The sequence below is a fragment of the Daldinia childiae genome (genome assembly GCF_008694065.1).
Source record: "Daldinia childiae strain JS-1345 chromosome Unknown Scaffold17, whole genome shotgun sequence".
In the NCBI taxonomy this organism is placed as follows: Eukaryota; Fungi; Ascomycota; class Sordariomycetes; order Xylariales; family Hypoxylaceae; genus Daldinia; species Daldinia childiae.
The window spans coordinates 16,907-37,053 of NW_022984658.1; the positions used below are offsets into that span (position 1 = coordinate 16,907).

Below are 20,147 nucleotides of genomic sequence, written 5' to 3' on the forward strand. Positions count from 1 at the left end.
TAATTATATATTATTTATTAAATTCTTTTTTTTTTAGTAAATTTATTAAAATTTTTAAAATTGAATTTGTTAATATTTTTATATTTAGTTAAAAAAGTTAAATAGTTTTTCTTTATTTAGTTTTTATTTGCTTTTTATTATATTTTAACGTTTTTACGTTTTTTTTTAAATATTTAATAAATTAACATTTCTTTTTTTTATATATTTAATAATAACGTTTCTAATATTTAAATAATTTATAATAAAAATAATATTTCTTTCTTTTATTATTATGGTAATATTTATAATTAATATAATATTATTTAATATTATATTTATTATTATTATTATTTTTATTATTAATATTAATATTATATTATTATATTTTTTTAAAATTTTTATAAGTATTAATTAACGTATAAAATTTATTTACTAATTTTTTAAATGATTATAATAAAATAAATAAAATATATTATAATTATAAAATGTTATAATATATTTTATAAATAATTATAATAAATTATTTTTTTTTTTAAAATTTAATTTAAAAATACGTTAATATAGTAATAATTTATTAAATATAATTTTTAATATTTTTATATTTAATTTATTTTTATTTTATTTTTTAATTTTAATATTGTAAAAAATTGTAGTTATTTAGTTTTAATAATATTATATTTTATTTTATTCTATATTAAAATATTATTTTATAATTAAATATATATTTATAAAATATTAATATTAAAATATATTATAAAGGAAATAAATTATTATTTTCTTTTTAAAAATAGTTAAAAATATAATATAGAATTAAATTTAATAAATTCTAATTATATAGTATATATTTAAAAAAAAGCGAAATTTATTTTCGAAAATATTATATATTTTGTTTATATAATTATTTTTATTATTTTAAATTTTTTTAAAGTAATTTATAATAATTAAAAGGTATATTTTATTAAAAATTTATATTAGAAAAATGTTATAATAAATTTAGTTTTATTAATTAGTAATAAATATAAAAATTTATTTTAATAAATTATTTGCTAGTATAAATAATGGAATTATTTGGAAAAAAAAATCGTATTTTTTTATTAGTTGGTTTTTTCTGTTTTATATGTTGCTTAAAAAAACCGCTGGTATTATATATAAATTATTTAATAACGGTTTAAAAAGTTTAAATTTATTTTTTAGAATTAGTAGGTTGGATTATTCCTATATTGGATCAATTTTATACCCTAAATTATAATCTAAATTATATCTTTATTATTTTATATATTATTAAATATTAAAATTATTATTTAGTAAGAAAAATTTTAAAAAGAATAGGGGAGGTTTTTACAAAATTAAAAAAGAAAAAAGAAGGGAAAAAGCGTAGGTATTTATTATTTAAAAATTATTTTAATTTTTTTATTAAAAATAAATTATTTATTATAAATAATTTAATATTTTTTAAAATATTTAGGTTTAAAATTAAGGAAAGGTATAATATAATAAAAATAATAGTTAATATAATAAAGGTTTTATTTATTAAAACTTTAATAAAATATTAAAAATTAATAAAAGATTAGTAAAGAAAAAAAGGAAAAAAAAAAAAAGAAATTATATTTTTCATAGAAAAAATAACGCGTATTATTAACATATAAATAGCAATTTAACTAAAATAATATTTTAATTATAAATTTATTTAATATATAAAATTAAATGTAATAATATTTTAAAATTATAAATTATTATTAATTATTATATTTATATTATAATATATATAAATATATATATATTTAAATAAATTATATTTTTTTTGGTATTATATATTGAGATTTTTTATATTAATATAATTAACCACTTTTATTTTATTTTTTTTAATTTATTAAAATTTTATATTGGTAATTTATTTATTAATATAAAATTAATAAAATATTTTATATAATTAATATTATACTTATTATAATAAATATTTTTTTATATTAACGTATATTATAATATTAATTATAATTATTTTAATAATATAGTAAAATTATTTACTATAAATCTTTTAAATTATTTTTTATATTTATTTAATATTTTTTTTAAATATATAAATATTTATTAATATAAATAATGTTTAAGTTATTTTTTATTTATAAATAATTATTTAAATATTAATAATTTATTATTTTATTATTATATAATTAAATAATATTTTAAAAATTATATTTTAATTAAAAATATATTTTATTAATTTATATAATTTATTTATATTTTTTTATTAAATTAAATTATTATTTATAAAATAAATTTATATTTATATTAAATTTTTTATTTAACGTGATTCACAAGTCAAAGGCCCAAACAAGTCAGCGGCCCAACCAAAATATAACCAAAAATCAACATTTTTAAAAATCTATAACTTTACCAATTTTTAATCAAACTTTTCCAAATTTAAATATGTATTATATAACTATAAAACTAATATATAAAAAAATTGAAAAAAATATTATTGCACTATAACATAAGTTACGATATTTTTGGACCCACTTTTATGTTTTTTATTTTTAATTAATTAAAAAAAATAGTATAAAAATAAAGAAAAATATTATTATTATTAAGATTTAAATGCATATTTAAATTTAAAATCCGAATTTTAATAGGAATTCTTTTGAGTAAAGTGCACGGTTACGCACAGACGTATTTTGTATGTATTTTCGTTGGGCCGTTGACTTGTATGGGCCTTTGACTTGTGAATCACGTTATGTTTTTTAAACTATTATAAATATTATAAAAAATAAGGTTATAATAAATAATAAGGTTAAATTATAATATAGTAATAAAAACTTAAAAAAATTACGTAATAATATAAATTAATATTTTATTATAAATAAAAAAAAATATCTTTTTAATAAAAAATATAATGTTATTATTACGTATATTATTATAATAAAATTTTTTAAATTATTGTTATAATAACTTTTTTAATTTTATTAATTTATATTATTAATTATTTAATAATATTAATTAATGTTAATAAATATATATATATAATAAAATAAATAAATAAAGTAATAATTAATAAAATAATAATTAATTAAAATAAATATATTTATAATATTTAAAAAAAAAAAACTATTTAAAAAAATATGTTAAAAGTATACTTTATTTATATATATAGGTATGCTTTTCTTTTAATGTATAAGGAATATGACTTTTCCTTAATTATCATATAACCATCATAAAATAAAAAAACTAAAAATAAAGTTTAAATATATATATATATATATAAAGTTATTTAACCGGTTAATCAATTAAAATTAATTAAATAATTTGGTTAAATATATATTAAAAATAATTTATAAATATATAAAGTTAATATAAAAAATATATGCGTAATTTAATAAATTTATATAAAAATACATATAATATTTATGCGACTTTTACATAACTTTTAATTATAGTTAAATAATATAGTTATTATTTAAATAAAACTTTTTTTTATTATTAATTTAATGTTATTTTTTATTATTATAAATTTAATATATAAATTAATTATAAATAATTTTTATAATTAATATAATATAAATAATTAATTTTTTATTAATTATTTATTAATTAAATAATTTTTTTTAATTAAATAATTGTTTTTATATTTAATATATTAAATTTTTATAAATTAATAATTTTTATAAATTTTTTATAATAATTTTTTAATTTATTTTATATAAATAATAAACTTTATTTTAAATTATATATTTTTAACAATCAATTAACCATTATTATAAAAAGCATGCATTTTATATATAACACTTGTTACACAAGACCGAATATTCCCGTTATGGTACAAATATATAAGCCAGTGGTTTTTGAGGCGCCTGTGGCGCTGTGGGCGTAGCCCACTAATGGCAGTGGAACAAATTCAGGTCAACACTCAGATAAGCTTAAGTAAGGTAAGGCGGGGTCATTGGAGATTGTACTGTATATGAGTTGTCACCTGCAAATCACCCAACATTTGAATTAGCACGGCAACCAACCACATCTAATTCTTGACCGCTAGATAGGTAGCTTAAGTAGCGTTTGATGCGGGACCGCGGGACCTCGGATCCCTGTTTGGCTTGAAAATATTTTTTTTAATTGGCAGTGATAGCAAAGGGAAGGAACTTTTCTTTACCCAGTCACTTCCCTGTTACCACCATCGGAACCTATCGTATCTTTTTTTCCCCTCTCAACATCTCATTTTATGCATGCGACGGAATGAATGAATGAACAATTTGTTTAATTGATACCTAGCATCTGAATTCTGTTACTTGATTGATTGCTGTCGGATACCCCCAACAAAGCAAACATCATTTGGTAGAAAGCCGTTGCATTTCGTCTGAACTTTCATTCCCCATTTGCGGCACATTTTGCAACGAAAATAGCAAATTTCAACCTCAATTCTCTTTCCGCCTCACATATAAAGAGGACGCGAAGAAGCACTTTACGAGATGGGCAACATACTCTCTACGTTCTCTAGTGCCGCTGCTCTCGCCAAGGAAGAAAGAGAAGCCATAGAAAAGAAGATTGCAGAGAGAGACGAGAACATTACCACTCTTGAGAAGGACTTGGCTACGAAGGAAAGCGAACTGTCGGAGGCGAAGGAAGAACTCAACAAGGCCACCGAGGAGACAGAGACCCTGCGCAAAAAGATCGACGAATTGGAAGCGCAGTCCTCATCACTGAAGCAGGAAAACCAGGAACAGGCTGATAAGCTTCAAAATGAGCTAAAGCAGACTTCTGACGACTCCGCCTCAGTGCGTCGCACTCTCGAAGAGTCTGCCTCTGCCAAAGCCCAGGAGCTCGAGGAAAAACGTGCCGAACTAGCACAGAAACGAGACGAGGTGAACGCCTTACAACAGGAGAAGAACTTACTAAGCGAGGAGCTATCAGCCGTTAAGCGGGAATTAGCCGATGCTATCGAGCAGCGCAATTCTCTCGAAGCCTCTCTCAAGGAAGAATTGGCCAGCGTGAAAGAGGAATTGATTGCCTCAAGCAAGAAACACGAGGCCCTGCAGAGCGATCACAGCAAGCTCACCGAAGAGCTCTCATCTGTAAAGACTCGCCGAGATGAACTAGAGCAGAGTCTTACAAAATCGTTAGACGAGCTCAAGGCCCTCGAGCAAACTCACGATCAACTCAAGAAAGAATCTGACGATGAGATTGCCTTGGCAAAGAAAACCCTGGCCGAAACGCAGCAGAAGCATGAGGACTTGCACCAAGCCCATGGCCAGTTGCAGACAGAATCCGGTGAGAAGGCTGCTGAGGCGGAGAGGAATGTGGCTGAATGGAAGCAAAAGCATGAGTCCTTGCAGGAGGAATACGATAATCTTACTAAGGAAGTAGAAGATGCCAAGAAGAGCTTGACCGAAGCCGAAGAGAAGAGGCAGTCGCTTGAGCAATCCCACGAAGCTGAATTGGAGCGACTGCGTACCGATGCGGAGAAGCTGCAACAAAACATTGCTGCTCTAGAAGAGAGCCAGAACAAGCTGAAGGCAGATCATACGGCGGAGCTCGAGAATGCGCAGAAAGAGGCAAGCGAATTAGAGAGCAAATTAAAATCGACTCAGGAGGAGGCCGAGACACTACAAAAGCAGCTTGAGACCCAGGCGGCCGAGCTTGAGAAGGCAAAGCAAGAAGCTGTGGAGTTACAAGACAGGATCACAGCTACCGAGGGTGAATGCGAGAAGTTGCAAGCACAATATAACGAGCAATCTGCTACACTTGAAAAGCAAAATCAAGAAGCAACTGAGTTGCAAGACAAGATTAAGGCCACCGAGGATGAACGCGAGAAGTTGCAAGCGCAACACGACGAACAGGCTGCCACGCTCGAAAAGCAAAAGCAAGAAGCAGTCGAGTTGCAGGAAAAGTTGGAATCCGTCCAGAATGAACGAGAGCATTTGCAGAAGCAGCATGATGAACAAGCGGAAGAAATCACTAGCCTGAAAGCTAAGGTCGAGGAGAGCAATGCTAATGCCGAGGAGGCTAATGCCAAGGCTGCCAAGATTGAAGAAGACCTTAAGGAAGCTCAATCTGTATGCCCAACTCTCACGTTCCCGAGCCATTTTTTTAGACACTATTTAAGCTAACTTTAATATTAGGAGAAGACTGCTCTCGAGACGAAGATTAGCGAGCTCCAATCCGAAAAGCAGGAAGATGAGAAAACTCAGTCCGATCTGAACGCCAAGCTCGAAGACGCTCAAGCTGATGTTGCTCGCTTGGAATCCGAGAAGAAGGAAGCCACAGAAAAGGTTGAGAGTCTTGAGGAGCAAGTTAAACAGTTGAAGGCGGCTGTGGCACCTAAGGTGAACGGCACCGCTACTGAGAATGGAACTACCGAGAATGGCACTACCGAGAACGGTATCGCCGAGAGCAAAGAGCCGGAGAAAGTTGCAGCTTAGTTTTCTATCATTGCCCCGGGACGCAGTTGTAGCGTGATCATGATGACTTGGACGCAGACGGCATTGTCGATAACGCCCGTTATGACGAAGGAATTATAATTCTAATACCACTCAGTACATTTTGTAGCGTTACGCCGATCGTTCTATAGATGTATGGCGACTGCTGGTTTCTTAAGGCCAAGCTCAAGCACACACCAGCTTCAGCTGTGAGCAGTAGAGGGAAATATGCCTTGGACGTACTGCCTGGTAAGCCTCCAAGGAGGTAAAATGTTTGGGTTGACGGTAACGGATTGATGAGGCTAGGGAGATACCAATGGAAATATGGTCACAGATCCGTATATGGACTAGTCTTCGTTTCTCAAGTTAGGCGTAGCAATGGTCATTCGAGGTGATATTATACCAATGAAGATATTTGACATTCCTTTACACAACACTACAATACTCCTAACCGAACCTGACAGTGACATGATGATTTGGATAGTAATTTCGTTCAAACTTCTTTATTGCTTTTTCTAAACAACTAAGGCCTGCATTAACCGCAAGCAGGTTCATCTACATCGGCACGAGCCGTTTCTTGACCGGATCTCCCCCCATACGCTCCACCATCAAGAATGACGGCCTCGTTATCGTCTAGATCATCTTGTACTCTCCTCCATCGAGTGGCCTTGGGATCACGACCTTCTAACTTAGCTCCCTTGCCCTTGGCGTCAAAAACTGGCTTGATTAGCGAGCCTAATAATGGATTCTTGCTGAAAGCTCCTCCGGTTACGCCTCCTCTGCTCGCATTGTCGCGGTTAGTATTATTGACCTCCTGTAGGGCCGTATCGGTTTGTATGTCGTCTTCAGGGCTCCCTGGTCGCTCAACGGCTGCCATCTTCCTGACTACCTTGCCACCTACCACGTCGATGCTGATAACTTGCCGTCGTTTCTCATAGTCTGGTCGAGCATTCCATTCTATCTCTCTTAAAACTTTCTGCTGGCGTTTTAACTCCCGAGCTCTCTCCTCAGGCGTGGCCCAGATATTACCACCGAATCCTGTCATTGCCCCGCTGACATCGAAGTCGGCGGCCTCGTCCCGGACAGTCGTTCGCCGTGCATTCTGAGCCTGAAATCCTAGTAAACGATCTCGATGCTCCAGAGCCTTCGCTTGTGCTTCACTAGTCTCGCTAGTAATTTCCTTAGGTTTTGAGAAAGGAGCGGGAGTCCTCGACACGTCAGCTTTCTTGTTAGCTTCGCGATTGGCAGCCATTTTCTCTCGGCCCCGCTCATCGCGCAGTTCCCGTATCATTAACTGTATCTCGGCTGGGCTCAGAAGCGGTGTGCCGCAGAATGTACAGGGCCCGAGGCCCTCTTTTACACATATGACTTTCCCGCAATTCATACAGTTCGGTGCGGCAGCCAGCAGGGGATGCCTAGCAGCGACGCAGTTGCATTTCCGAGCGGAGTCATCTGTTCCTAGAGTAGGATTTGTGGCTGTTTCAAGAAGGCGAATGCGTTGTCTAGGTCTGATAAAGCTGTGATGCGCCATGCATGGCAGTACCACCAGATATGTGAACTTTGGTTTTAGGAGCCGGCGTTGAAGACCGTGAAACAGGTGTTGACTTTGGCTTGGGCTTCCGGACATCTGATATCAGCTGACCCGCGGCAGAGGGAGGCAGCTTTGGCGGAGGGGAGTAGCAGATTTCTGAGGCGGGGGCTTCTTCCGGACCCAGATCCGGTTGAAATTGCGGCCGGGCTAGGACGCCGAGTGATTTAGTCACTCTCAACATTTTTATTATACGCGGTTCCTGGTGTAGGGCCGAGATTGGTGACTGGACGTGGAGCGGGAGTATGCAACTGAGCCTTTGGCTTTTTAGGTGCTCTCGCCGGCTTTGGCACAGGTTCAATACGTGAGGAAAACCTATTCGACGATGCAGCGGAATCAGTGGGGTCTTGTCTCTTGGAATTAAAAGAAGCTATAAAATCAATAGATTCAGGATTCGCCAAGTAGATTCCGAAAATGTTCAGCAGCTTCTAGCTTAGAGAGCGTAGCTGCATAATCTACGACTTTGTTTCAGTTCACCCTCAGGTAGAGGTTAGCTTTGATAGTTGAAATGTTGACATAGCAACTTGAAATGAACAGAAAATGAACAGAAAATATGAAATCCGGTTAGAATGAGACCGTTTGCTGGTTTAGATATAATGTGATGTTCTGAAATCGAAAAAGGTTCAAATATTTGGAATTAGATATGACACACGCGAGCCGATGCCATGTACATTGTATTGATGTATTAATGTACTTCCCTATAGTTTATGTACACTAGTGATTATAGGTAACTGTTGGTGAGGATTAGCAGCTGGATACACCTGCCAATGTTTATAACCCCAACAAAAAGTTGTCCTACTTTTACTTCTTTACTTGTTGACTTATCTATAAAACCTACCTCTCAGGTAGGTATATTATATATGTGCAATCGTCTTTGACAACCCATTAGTACTAAATCATTATATCTAAATAAATCAACAATACGAACGTTCACTTGCAGAAATTTAACAATATTGAATTGAACCCTCTCTTAGCATATCTAGTTATCTGAATTTCGTGTTATTGAGCAATGTAACCTCTTTCGGTCACGTCCTAACCAGGGAGCGCTCTAGATTTATCTATGGTGTACTACTGATAATGTCACCGGCAGGTTCTCCAAAAGCCCGACGAATTTGGACTCTGAAGGAACATGAAGCAGTATTGGAGACCCAGGTCATGATGGCTGTCGTCGAAATTCAAGGTGAGAGACCTAGTTATTGACCTATCGCAAGCTATCCGGGGTTGGCATTGACCATATTTCCTAGACATGCGGAGAGGTCATACTTATGACGTTATGCGCATGACTATTTCATCCCTCGGCCACATGAGACTCCCCTTACCTACCTACCTACTTAGGTAGTTAGAATGAAGGGGATCTTAGGCGGGGAAGTCTACATAAAGATGGCGTTAATATCCTTATTAAACAATTCAAAGGATGATCGTTGGGGAATTAATACAAAATTGGTTCAACTTACGCAGATCTTTCTATATCAATCTTGGAGTGGTTGGTATCTATTTAACTTTTATCTATTATCTATTCCATTAGGTATGTACCTACCTCATAATAAAGCGAAGTGCTAATACCTGTGAGTTAGATACTGTCCAGACTGTTTAACGTCTAATACTTATAACTCGAATACTTGCATCTTGCCTCGCCAATCTGGTACGACAGGTTGTTCCCGGCATCTTGGTCATTGCGGGGATCTGATTGTGGAGAACCCTCCCCCCCTTAGATTTAGTGACGTCGCAGGTCCGTCGTTTGCCGGTGTCTACCGTTTCTCACCGTTATCTTTACCGAAGCCTCCGCTACATTGTATACCTACACTACTTATACCGTCTGCAGCCCTACCTCCATGGGCGTCCAGATAGATTAATAGTGCGTTGATACTTACTGGATATACATAGTGTCCAATCAGTCGGATATTGCTGCTGCTGCTGCTGCTGCTGCTGTCGATTGGTATCAAACTGGTATCACTCCAATCCATGCAGCATCGATAGGTCTCATCGCAAGGTAACCCTACCTTGGTACCCATCATCCAAGTTGGAGTTCACCTAATAAGATATATTTTTCGCAAAAATGCCGCGGCATTCTTATAACACCTTTGAATCGGCCGGTTCTAAAAGTACCAAACTCAAGGAGCAAGTTGATTCGTTGCCTCTACATTACGGCAAGGGGAATTCACCGAGGAGAAAACAGGATGGCGGGCCGTCCGATGCTGATTACCTCCTTCTTAAAGTGTCCGCCCTTATTTCGGCGGTTGGAATTTTTTGTGTGCTTGCCTATTCTCTCCTCATACAGCGAGTACCTCCTCGGCCTGAGCTTGAAGATGTCAAGGGTACTTCGTTCTTGGATCATGAGACACCTATCAGCGCATTCGCGGGCAAATCCTTCTTGAGACATAACATCCCTTTCATCGACATCCCCGATTCGCTTATCCAAGATGTTTACTATTACAGGTGGACATCTATCCAGCGTAATCTTCGCTACATCAGGGCAGGGACGGGCTATATGTGCACCGAGTTTGTTCAACCAGTTGGCTACGCCAAGGCTTTCGGTTCTATCGATGCCGCGGCTGGACATCAGATTGACGAGTCAAGATGGTTGAGAGATACCTTCTATGGTGATGACTATATCCATCTCTATACCCGTGGGCCAGCCGACGCGCTGCAATACACACAATGGATCCTCGACGCAGCGAGTCGCCGTGCTATGGTGACCGGAGACACCCATTTTCTCGCTTCCCAGCTCGATGACTTAATTCGTATATGGCATGAATGGGATCAAGTCTACGACGGGGCAGCTGGCTTATACTACTACCAGCCAGTTTGGGATGCTCAAGAATTATCACTGCCGGGTTTTATTGCCGACCCTAATGGGACTGATTGGACTCTAAGGAAGGACGGCCCTGATACCTTCAGACCTAGCCATAATGCTTATATGGTGGCAAACGCTAGGGCAATAGCTCGGGCTGCCCACCTTGCCCGCGATGGGTTTAGGGAGGCTCAATTTTCCATTATGGCCGACAGCCTCGAAGAGGCTATGTATAAGAGGATGTGGGCCCCGAGCAGCAGTTCTTCATGGACATCATTCGGCCTAATAACCCTAATTTGACACGGCTGACCGGAAGGGAGCAAGTTGGCCTATTCCCATATCGATTCGGCATTGGCCTGAATAAGTCGTATGCACAGCCAGCTGTCGATGCTATGTTTGATGAGGAAGGGTTCTTAGCCCCTTACGGCCCAACAACGTTGGAGATACGAGACCCATGGTTCATGGCTACTAGACCAGATGATTACTGTACGCTGAAGCTCGACCCGAAATTATAACCCCAGGTGAAGGTTTTTTGCAATTCGCTGACTGTCTCATAGGTTGTTACTGGAATGGTATGTCGTGGCCGTATTCAACAGGTCATACCTTGAAGTCACTCGCAGCAATATATCGCTCTGGAACTACAAATGTTACCGCAGAGCAGTACTTGCAGTATCTTCAGATGTATGCGAGAACCCAGCAGAAAGACGGTCATCCTTATGTTGCAGAATCTCATTATCCCTTTCTGGATACTTGGAGCGCCGACGGCTGGAACCACTCAGAGCATTACGATCACTCAACTAACAATGACGATGTCATAACTGGCCTACTCGGAATCATACCGCAGCAAGATAACACACTCGAAATCTCACCTATTACTCCAAAGAATTGGACTTACTTTGCTCTCGAAAATCTGTCATATCATGGACACCTCGTAACGATTCTTTATGATAAATATGGATCAAGATACAAAGTTGGACATGGTTTGACTGTTTTTGTTGACGGTAAGGAGGTATATAACGGCGCTGAAAAGCATGCTACGATACGCATCCCCCCACCAATATTACCAGCCGATGCCTTGATTAACATTGCAGGTCCGTATTGGTAATTCTACTATACTTCTAGGTTCTACCCCCTACCCCACCTGCACTCTCTACTGAGTTGTTTTCTTAAATTTTCAACCCAACCTAGACTATTCTATATAATCAAAGTTAAAATCATGGCTAATGGATACAGCGAATCCTACTGGGCCTGGACAATATCCGATGGCTAATGCGACGTACACCAATTCCGGCGACTTCCAATTCAAGGCTATTGACGGTGTTTTGTTTTACGACTCAATCCCTGACAATCGATGGACAAACTACGGGTCACCAAACCGAAATGATACACTTACAGTTACATTTGCTCGGCCTAGAAACATATCTTCCATCACACTCGCGTTGTTCTCAGATGTCGTAAGAGGAGGAGGCATAGATGTGCCGGCTCGTATAGAGGTATATGGATCCACCGGTTTGTTAGCCACGGTCAATGATACCTCTAGTTTATTGCCTAACGACCGTAACGAAATAACCTTTGATAAAACTGAGACACAGTTTCTAGCTGTTAACCTGTATCGGAAGGCGTCCCACCTCTGGGTCGGTATCTGCGAACTGGAGGTTTGGACGCCGCCCATCTCTGGCCCAACCTACCACGCAGTCGATTCTTACCTTACTGGGAAAGACACGCGCGTCGTCTTTGATAACAGTTCAACTGCTACGGCAAATGGAGCCGTTGTTGGAGGACTGGGTACGGATAGCAATGTAGCCTTTTCCGGAATCGTATCCAGTGGTGGTCAGACCTCTCTGATACTCACCTACTCTAATGTTGGTAATACGACAGTAGGGCTCAGCATCGAAGTTAATCAGGTGCCACAAACGAGCCTTGATCTTCTCCCTAGCAAAGGAAAATACGTCAATATTACAGCAACAGTCGTATTGGCTTCTGGAAAGAATTATGTTAGCTTGAGGGGAGGCTCAGAGGACGAAGGCATAATGCTGGAGACTTTAAGCTTGTTCTAATACTACTGATATAAGTTCAATTTATTATTTATTTATTGTCGTATAAGGCGCTCTGGACTATATTTGTCGTATTATAACTTATGCGACCGCTAACTTATAATTAGCTGGCGATTGGGACTCTTGCACATTTATTTTATATATACCTTCAAAAAGAATCGAATGAAACCGGCCTAGTATCAATAGAGTAATTTGATATCTTCGAGTGTTTATAATAGTCGTAGTCACAGTCACTTATATGTAAAATCTCGTCATTCCCTCTCTTGATGCGGACTGTCGATTCTAACGCGCAGCGGGATTCTTGATAAGTTACATATTAACCAGATAAACTACATAGTTAGTTATCATATACCATTGGCCACTTTTGCAAAGTATCGGCCCAACACGTAAAGTAACAATTGAAATAAATTATGAAATGGAATAAATGGAATAAATGATAAAATATCTCGAGATGATTGTTTGAGTATACTTCGGTACATGAGGTAGGGTACATCGTGGATTGTGTCGGATTAAGGATCTGGCAGCCTTGGGTACCTACTTCACTTTCAGCTAGGTACATTCGCATGTCTGTGCGCTGGAGCGAAGGAGCCATAACCCTGCAGAAACCTTGTATACACAGTGCCAGTGCATGTGGCAGTAATGTAGCGGGTAACTCAAACATGCATATGTGGTTTGTGTAACGACGAGAGAGAGGTACATAGCCCGTATTGAGTTTAGTGCCAAGTAGCTACAAGGCAGTCAATCAGTTGCCAACACTTGTCATAAGCGACAGTTGCCACACGTCATCTCGATTTTCTGAGTTCAACAATTTCTAACTAACTATTCGAATAATCTCCCTCTACTTTCGTTCTTTTTTTTGTGTGTCCACTCAACGTTGGACGTGTTAGTGCTGTTCTATCCGCCCCGACCGCCCACGTACGATTGATTACAAGGAAAAGAGCGACTACAGTTTAATATACGTCTTGGGTGTCTTAAGTCTCTTAGACTTATGGGATCACCGAGAGGCCCGGTGCTATAATGGCTCTCGTCGACAATTCTCAGATTCAGGGCGCTGAGCTGCTCAAGCCGCTCCCCCTCTATCTTCACACATATGTCGCGCCTTTTGCTATAATATGGCCTATATTCGCCCGTTATTTCTACACCCCCGAGCTATACGCCAAGCATATTGGCTCATCTGAGTGGACTTTCGTCTGGTGCGGCGCCATCATCACTCTGCAGAGTTTGGTCTGGCTTAGCACAAATTGGAGTGTCAATCTTAAGGCTCTCTTTACTGCGAGGAAAGCAAGTAGGATCGAAGATGCGCAGCTGATCAAGGTCATCCCCATCGCCAATGCCGGTTCGGCCGACATCTGCAAACTTGTTCGCGATAAGGTATACGTTTTCTCCCTTCATACTAGTTCCTTTGCTCTTGCTAACTGCTTTACTCGTTCTAGGTCGGGGACAAGACAAACCTGTCCTTTCTATTTCAGAAGCGCCGTTTTCTCTATGACCCTGCGAAGAAATCTTTCAGTACCTTGACCTACGAGATTGACGCTGAGCCTAAGCCTAAGATTGGGAAGTTTCAAAAATCGACGGGTATCTCTTCTCAAGCTGAACTCACTAGGCTCGAGCAATACTATGGCTCTAATACCTTTGATATTCCCGTCCCTACCTTCACCGAGCTCTTCCGAGAGCATGCCGTTGCTCCCTTTTTTGTCTTCCAAGTCTTCTGTGTTGGTCTCTGGATGCTGGACGAGTACTGGTACTATTCTCTATTTACCCTATTTATGCTTGTCGCATTCGAGAGCACGGTAGTCTGGCAACGACAGCGTACCTTGGTCGAATTTCGAGGCATGAGTATTAAGCCGTACGATATGTGGGTGTACCGATTGGGCAAGTGGACTGAGCTCGAGAGCGATAAGCTGCTTCCGGGAGACCTCGTTTCCGTTGGGCGAACTAAAGAGGATAGCGGTGTTGCATGTGATATGCTTCTGGTCGAGGGCACAGCTATCGTTAACGAAGCTATGCTGTCAGGAGAGAGCACACCGTTATTGAAGGATTCGATACAACTTAGACCTACCGATGCTTCTATCGATACCGAGGGACTGGATAAAAATGCTTTCCTCTGGGTGGCACTAAAGTCCTGCAAATTACGCATGGTAACCCCGACGAGGAGAAGCCTAAGCTCGCCTCAGGTGTCCCACCGCCTCCTGACAATGGCGCCATGGCCATCGTGATGAAAACTGGCTTCGAGACGTCGCAGGGTAGTCTGGTTCGGACCATGATCTACTCGACGGAGCGTGTTTTCGCGAACAATGCCGAAGCTTTGTTCTTTATCCTCTTTCTCCTCATCTTTGCGGTGGCCGCTTCGTGGTATGTCTGGACGAGGGTGTCAAGAAAGATCGCAAGAGATCGAAATTGCTACTCGACTGTGTTTTGATCGTCACTAGCGTCGTGCCTCCTGAGCTTCCCATGGAACTCAGCTTGGCAGTAAATACTAGTCTCGCTGCCCTAGCTAAGTTTGCTATCTTCTGTACTGAACCTTTCCGTATCCCCTTCGCCGGCCGTATTGACATAGCATGCTTTGACAAGACTGGTACTTTAACCGGCGAGGACCTGGTCGTCGAAGGCATTGCGGGACTTGGACTTGGCCACACTGGCACAAATACCCCTCGCGAGTCTGATGGTGCCCATAGCCATTTAACCTTTGTCAAGGATGCTGGAATGGAAACAACCCTCGTGCTAGCTAGCGCCCACGCTCTCGTTAAGCTTGAGGACGGCGAAATTGTGGGTGATCCTATGGAAAAGGCCACGCTCGCGGCTCTCGGTTGGGGTCTAGGTAAAAACGATACTCTCGCTGCGAAGCCTGCCGTCACGGCCGCAGGAGGTACTTCAGGTGCTGTTCAAATCAAGCGCCGCTTCCAATTCTCGTCTGCTCTGAAACGCCAGAGCTCCGTCGCTACAGTAAATGCTGCTGATCCTAAGACTGGTAATAAGGTGCGCGGCACTTTCGTGGGTGTAAAGGGCGCTCCAGAAACCATAATGAGGATGCTTGTTTCTATCCCCAAGGATTATGAAGAGACGTTCAAGTACTTTACTCGACGTGGTTCCCGAGTGCTTGCTCTTGCTTACAAGCAATTAACATACGATAGCGAGCTCGGCTCTGGCAAAATCAACGATCTGAAGCGTGAGCAAGTCGAGGCTGACCTTACGTTTGCCGGTTTCTTAGTTCTCCAGTGTCCTCTAAAGATGATGCGAAGCAAGCTGTGCAAATGTTGAATGAGAGCAGCCATCGTGTCGTCATGATTACGGGAGACAATCCACTTACGGCTGTGCACGTCGCCAGAGAGGTCGAGATTGTTGACCGTGATGTTCTCATCCTAGACGCTCCAGAACAAAATCACGGAGGGGAGAAGTTAGTCTGGCGTAGTGTTGATGATAAGACCAATGTTGAGGTAGATGCGTCGAAACCGATCGACCCCGAAATTATCAAGTCGAAGGATATCTGTGTTACTGGATATGCGCTGGCCAAGTTTAAGGATAATAAAGCTGCCTGGCGATCGCTCCTCCGTCATACTTGGGTTTATGCTCGCGTGTCTCCAAAGCAAAAGGAGGAAATTCTCTTAGGATTAAAGGATATGGGTTATTTTACACTGATGGCTGGAGATGGGACTAATGTTGGAGCTCTAAAACAGGCTCACATTGGTATCGCTCTTCTCAATGGTACACAAGAAGACTTGACAAGGATCGCAGAGCATTCCCGCAACACCAAGATGAAGGAGCTCTATCAGAAGCAGATCGACCTTATGAAACGATTCAACCAGCCCGCTCCTCCTGTTCCGCCCATTATTGCTCATCTTTATCCTCCTGGCCCCTCTAACCCTCACTACGAAAAGGCAATGGAGCGAGAGGCGCAGAAGCGAGGTGTTACTGTCGAAGAACTTGCGAAGCTAAATGGTACAAACATCGAGACTGTAACTAGCCCAGGAGCTCGGCAGCTCCTGAACCAAGACCCGAGAGCATCTAGGCAACAAGAAGTGGCTAACAAGGCCGCCGGCTTTGCTGACAAGATGACGACCGCGATGATGGAGCAGGAATTGGGTGATGATGAGCCGCCTACTCTCAAGCTAGGAGATGCATCAGTCGCTGCACCTTTTACTAGCAAGTTACGAAATGTCATTGCCGTCCCCAACATCATTCGACAAGGTCGTTGCACTCTGGTCGCTACGATTCAGATGTACAAGATCTTGGCTCTCAACTGTCTCATCAGTGCCTACAGTCTTAGCGTTCTTTATCTTGAGGGTATCAAGTTTGGTGACGGGCAGATTACTATTAGCGGAATGCTCATGAGCGTCTGTTTTCTTTCGATTTCCCGCGCGAAATCTGTCGAGGGACTGTCCAAGGAGAGACCACAACCCAACATATTCAACTTCTATATCATCGGCTCCATTCTCGGCCAATTTGCCGTTCATATTGCTACGCTCATCTATATCGCCCGATTCTGTGACAAGCTGGAACCGTAAGTTGTTGTAAATTATGACTCTTAGAATTTTCTGCTAATAGTGTTATAGACGATCCGAAATGGTTGATCTCGAGGCCGAATTCAAGCCGTCACTCCTGAACAGTGCCGTATACCTTCTGCAACTGATCCAGCAGATCTCTACGTTTGCAGTCAATTATCAGGGCCGACCATTTAGAGAGTCTCTGTCTGAGAACCGAGGTATGTACTGGGGTATCATCTCGGTTACTGGTATTGCGTTCGCCTGCTCGACGGAATTCTTCCCGGAACTCAACGAGCAAATGAAGCTTGTGAAATTTACGGAGGAGTTTAAGACCACGATGACTGCAGTTATGGTTATCGACTATGCTGCTTGTTATATTATCGAGGTGATCCTCAAGCGGCTTTTTAGCGACTTCCGTCCTCGTGACATCGCGATGCGCCGGCCAGAGCAGAACGAGCGGGAGAGGGTAAGAAAGGAGGCAGAGAAGGCGCTGAAGGACGCCGAGGAAGAGAAGAAGCAAGCGGAGAAAGTGGCAGCTTTTGAGAGGAAGTTGGAGGAACGAAAGCAGAAGATCCGAGAGGCGACACAAGCTGCCCGCGCTGCGAGGTAATACTTTATGTTCCTTTAGAAAGCATTCTATATAAAGGATGGGTGGGATGTTTGATGCATAGATATGACATTGTAGACATATAGAAAAGACGTTGGTTCCACAGATTAGCCCGCCTGTTTTCTTGTTTAGCCATATTCGTAGTCAAAGGCGTGTCGTTTTAAGTCATGGTATTACAATACCGTGATATTGTGATGTTGTATAATATGGGATCGGGCAAACTTCGGGAGGAAAAGTCGAGGTATATTCTATTCCATAGTTGCCTCCGCTCCTTTTTTTCTTCTTTTCTTTTCTTTTTCCGCCGGTTCTTTCTCTTCGTCTTCAAAGGGGAATTACATGCATACGAGTCTTAGACTACCTACAACTTTCAGTCGTTAGTAATCGGCATGGATATTGCTTTAACTTAATTTGGACATTCCGATCGCTTATAAGACGAGTCCATCATGTTATAAATGTCCCCCTTTCGTTCACTCATAACCCAACTGGTTGCATGACGCATGACACTACGTGTAATTTCCGTTTTAAATATAAGCAAAGTATCTTCGTTACCTTGGATCCAACTTAGATCTTCACCCTTTACTTACTTAGCGTACGTAAATCATGGATGCACGTTCCAGAGGCATTGTTGTCTTCGGAGGCGGGACTGCAACTAATAGCCTCGTCGATGTATTTGAGAGTATTAGAGAGAGCCGGAATTGCTGGCTTAGCTACGTCATACCTATAAGCGATAATGGAGGAAGCTCGTCGGAGTTAATCCGTGTGTTCGGTGGTCCTGGTAAAGACATCTTTACCCTCTTCCTCCCTCTTGGCCTTTGCGTCTTTGTCTACGAGGCTAATAATAATAATTAGGTATTGGTGATATCCGCAGTGAGTAATACATCTCACTTATATAATCAGCGTTAGAAAACGTGGGCTTTCTTTAGCTGATATTTCCATCACGTATCACCTAGGTCGTCTTGTGCGTCTGATCCCCGGATCGGAGACAGACGCAGAGCGAGCATCGCTTAAGGAGCTGTTCAACTATAGACTTTCGTCTGATCCAACACAAGCGCGGCTACAATGGCTAGATATAGTCGAGGGTCGAGCCGAGCTCTGGATCAACATATCGAGTGAGAAACGTGAGCTCATTCGGTCTGTTTTTAACCTCGTCAACTTGGAGATAGTTAAGAGGGCGCGGCCTAGTTCCGTATTTAATTTCTCCAAGGCCAGCATTGGGAATTTGTTTTTGACTGGGTAGGTTTATGTATATGCTTTCTTATTAATTTATACTTAATATATATATACCTATATATGCGTATGTCACTGTACTGACAACTCCTCACAGAGGCCGCGTCTTCACCGGCTCCCTCGAATCAGCCATCTACCTCCTCTCCACAATCTGTAGCATCGCACCCACTGTATCCGCCCTCCCCGCATCAATAGCAACTTCACGCATCATATCTCGGCAGGCCTAGCCGACGGCACCTACATCACGGGGCAGAACTCCATCTCGCACCCCTCGGCGCCTACCTCCCTACCCGACGATGAGCAGCTCCCGCAGCAGCAGCATCTGCGCCGGGAAATGGATGAGCACGACCGCATCGAGGACGCCACGTTACCCGGTTCACTGCCGACTTTACGCAAGCAGTATATTAACTTTAGCAAGGCCGACGAAGAAGACTTGCCAGCGCGTATCGAGAGAATTTGGTATATTAACCCGTACGGGCATGAGATCTGGCCTCTTGCGAATCCCAAGGTCTTGGATGCCATACGTCGCGCCGGCGCAGTGATTTATAGTATTGGCAGTTTATACACTTCTATTATACCCAGCTTAGTGCTGCGCGGAGTGGGGGCTGTGCTTGCGGATCCGGGAGTCCGGTATAAGGTCTTGATTCTGAATTCAAGTGTAGACCGGGAGACGGGACCAAGTACGGAACCGCTGACGGCGACTGGTTTTGTTAGGGCGATTGCGCGGGCGGCTGCGCAGAGTCAGGGGGATTTCGCTGTTGGCGACGAGAAAAGTATGAGTAAAGGGGAGGTGAGTAGCTATGTCACACACTTAGTTTACCTCGAGGGCGAGGGCGCCCCCAAGGTCAACAAGGAAGAACTAGCTGCCCTGGGTATAGACTGTATTCGGGTCTACGGGAGGAGGGTCAACGGTATGCTCAAGTATGATGAGGCGGGCTTGGCGAGAACTCTCGAAGCCGTGATAGGCAAACCTGAGATGGCGAGGAGCCGTAGAAATACCAGTGGTCAGTGACCGA

At 40.2% G+C, this 20,147-nt stretch overlaps 5 protein-coding genes across 5 annotated transcripts; 4 read left to right on the plus strand and 1 right to left on the minus strand.

The window, feature by feature from the left end:
• Positions 1–4,436: 4,436 nt before the first annotated feature.
• Positions 4,437–6,386, plus strand: GL218_09205 (Laminin subunit alpha-2; the record flags this gene model as incomplete). The annotated part of the gene is made up of 2 exons (XM_033586031.1): positions 4,437–6,020; positions 6,087–6,386. 2 exons carry the CDS (start codon positions 4,437–4,439, stop codon positions 6,384–6,386), a joined length of 1,884 nt encoding a protein of 627 aa, XP_033439805.1.
• A 532-nt stretch (positions 6,387–6,918) lies between these two features.
• GL218_09206 (uncharacterized protein) lies at positions 6,919–8,155 on the minus strand (the record flags this gene model as incomplete). The annotated part of the gene is made up of 2 exons (XM_033586032.1): positions 6,919–7,859; positions 7,927–8,155. The coding sequence occupies 2 exons, from the start codon at positions 8,153–8,155 to the stop codon at positions 6,919–6,921; spliced, it is 1,170 nt and encodes a 389-aa protein (XP_033439807.1).
• A 1,872-nt stretch (positions 8,156–10,027) lies between these two features.
• Positions 10,028–11,062, plus strand: GL218_09207 (Six-hairpin glycosidase; the record flags this gene model as incomplete). The annotated part of the gene is made up of 1 exon (XM_033586033.1): positions 10,028–11,062. One exon carries the CDS (start codon positions 10,028–10,030, stop codon positions 11,060–11,062), a length of 1,035 nt encoding a protein of 344 aa, XP_033439806.1.
• A 2,771-nt stretch (positions 11,063–13,833) lies between these two features.
• Positions 13,834–17,907, plus strand: GL218_09208 (Manganese-transporting ATPase 1; the record flags this gene model as incomplete). The annotated part of the gene is made up of 6 exons (XM_033586034.1): positions 13,834–14,187; positions 14,250–14,807; positions 14,969–15,168; positions 15,246–15,982; positions 16,033–17,314; positions 17,367–17,907. The coding sequence occupies 6 exons, from the start codon at positions 13,834–13,836 to the stop codon at positions 17,905–17,907; spliced, it is 3,672 nt and encodes a 1,223-aa protein (XP_033439809.1).
• Positions 17,908–18,504: 597 nt separating this feature from the next.
• GL218_09209 (uncharacterized protein) lies at positions 18,505–20,143 on the plus strand (the record flags this gene model as incomplete). The annotated part of the gene is made up of 5 exons (XM_033586035.1): positions 18,505–18,679; positions 18,754–18,771; positions 18,855–19,137; positions 19,229–19,284; positions 19,353–20,143. 5 exons carry the CDS (start codon positions 18,505–18,507, stop codon positions 20,141–20,143), a joined length of 1,323 nt encoding a protein of 440 aa, XP_033439808.1.
• Between the last annotated feature and the right edge of the window lie 4 nt (positions 20,144–20,147).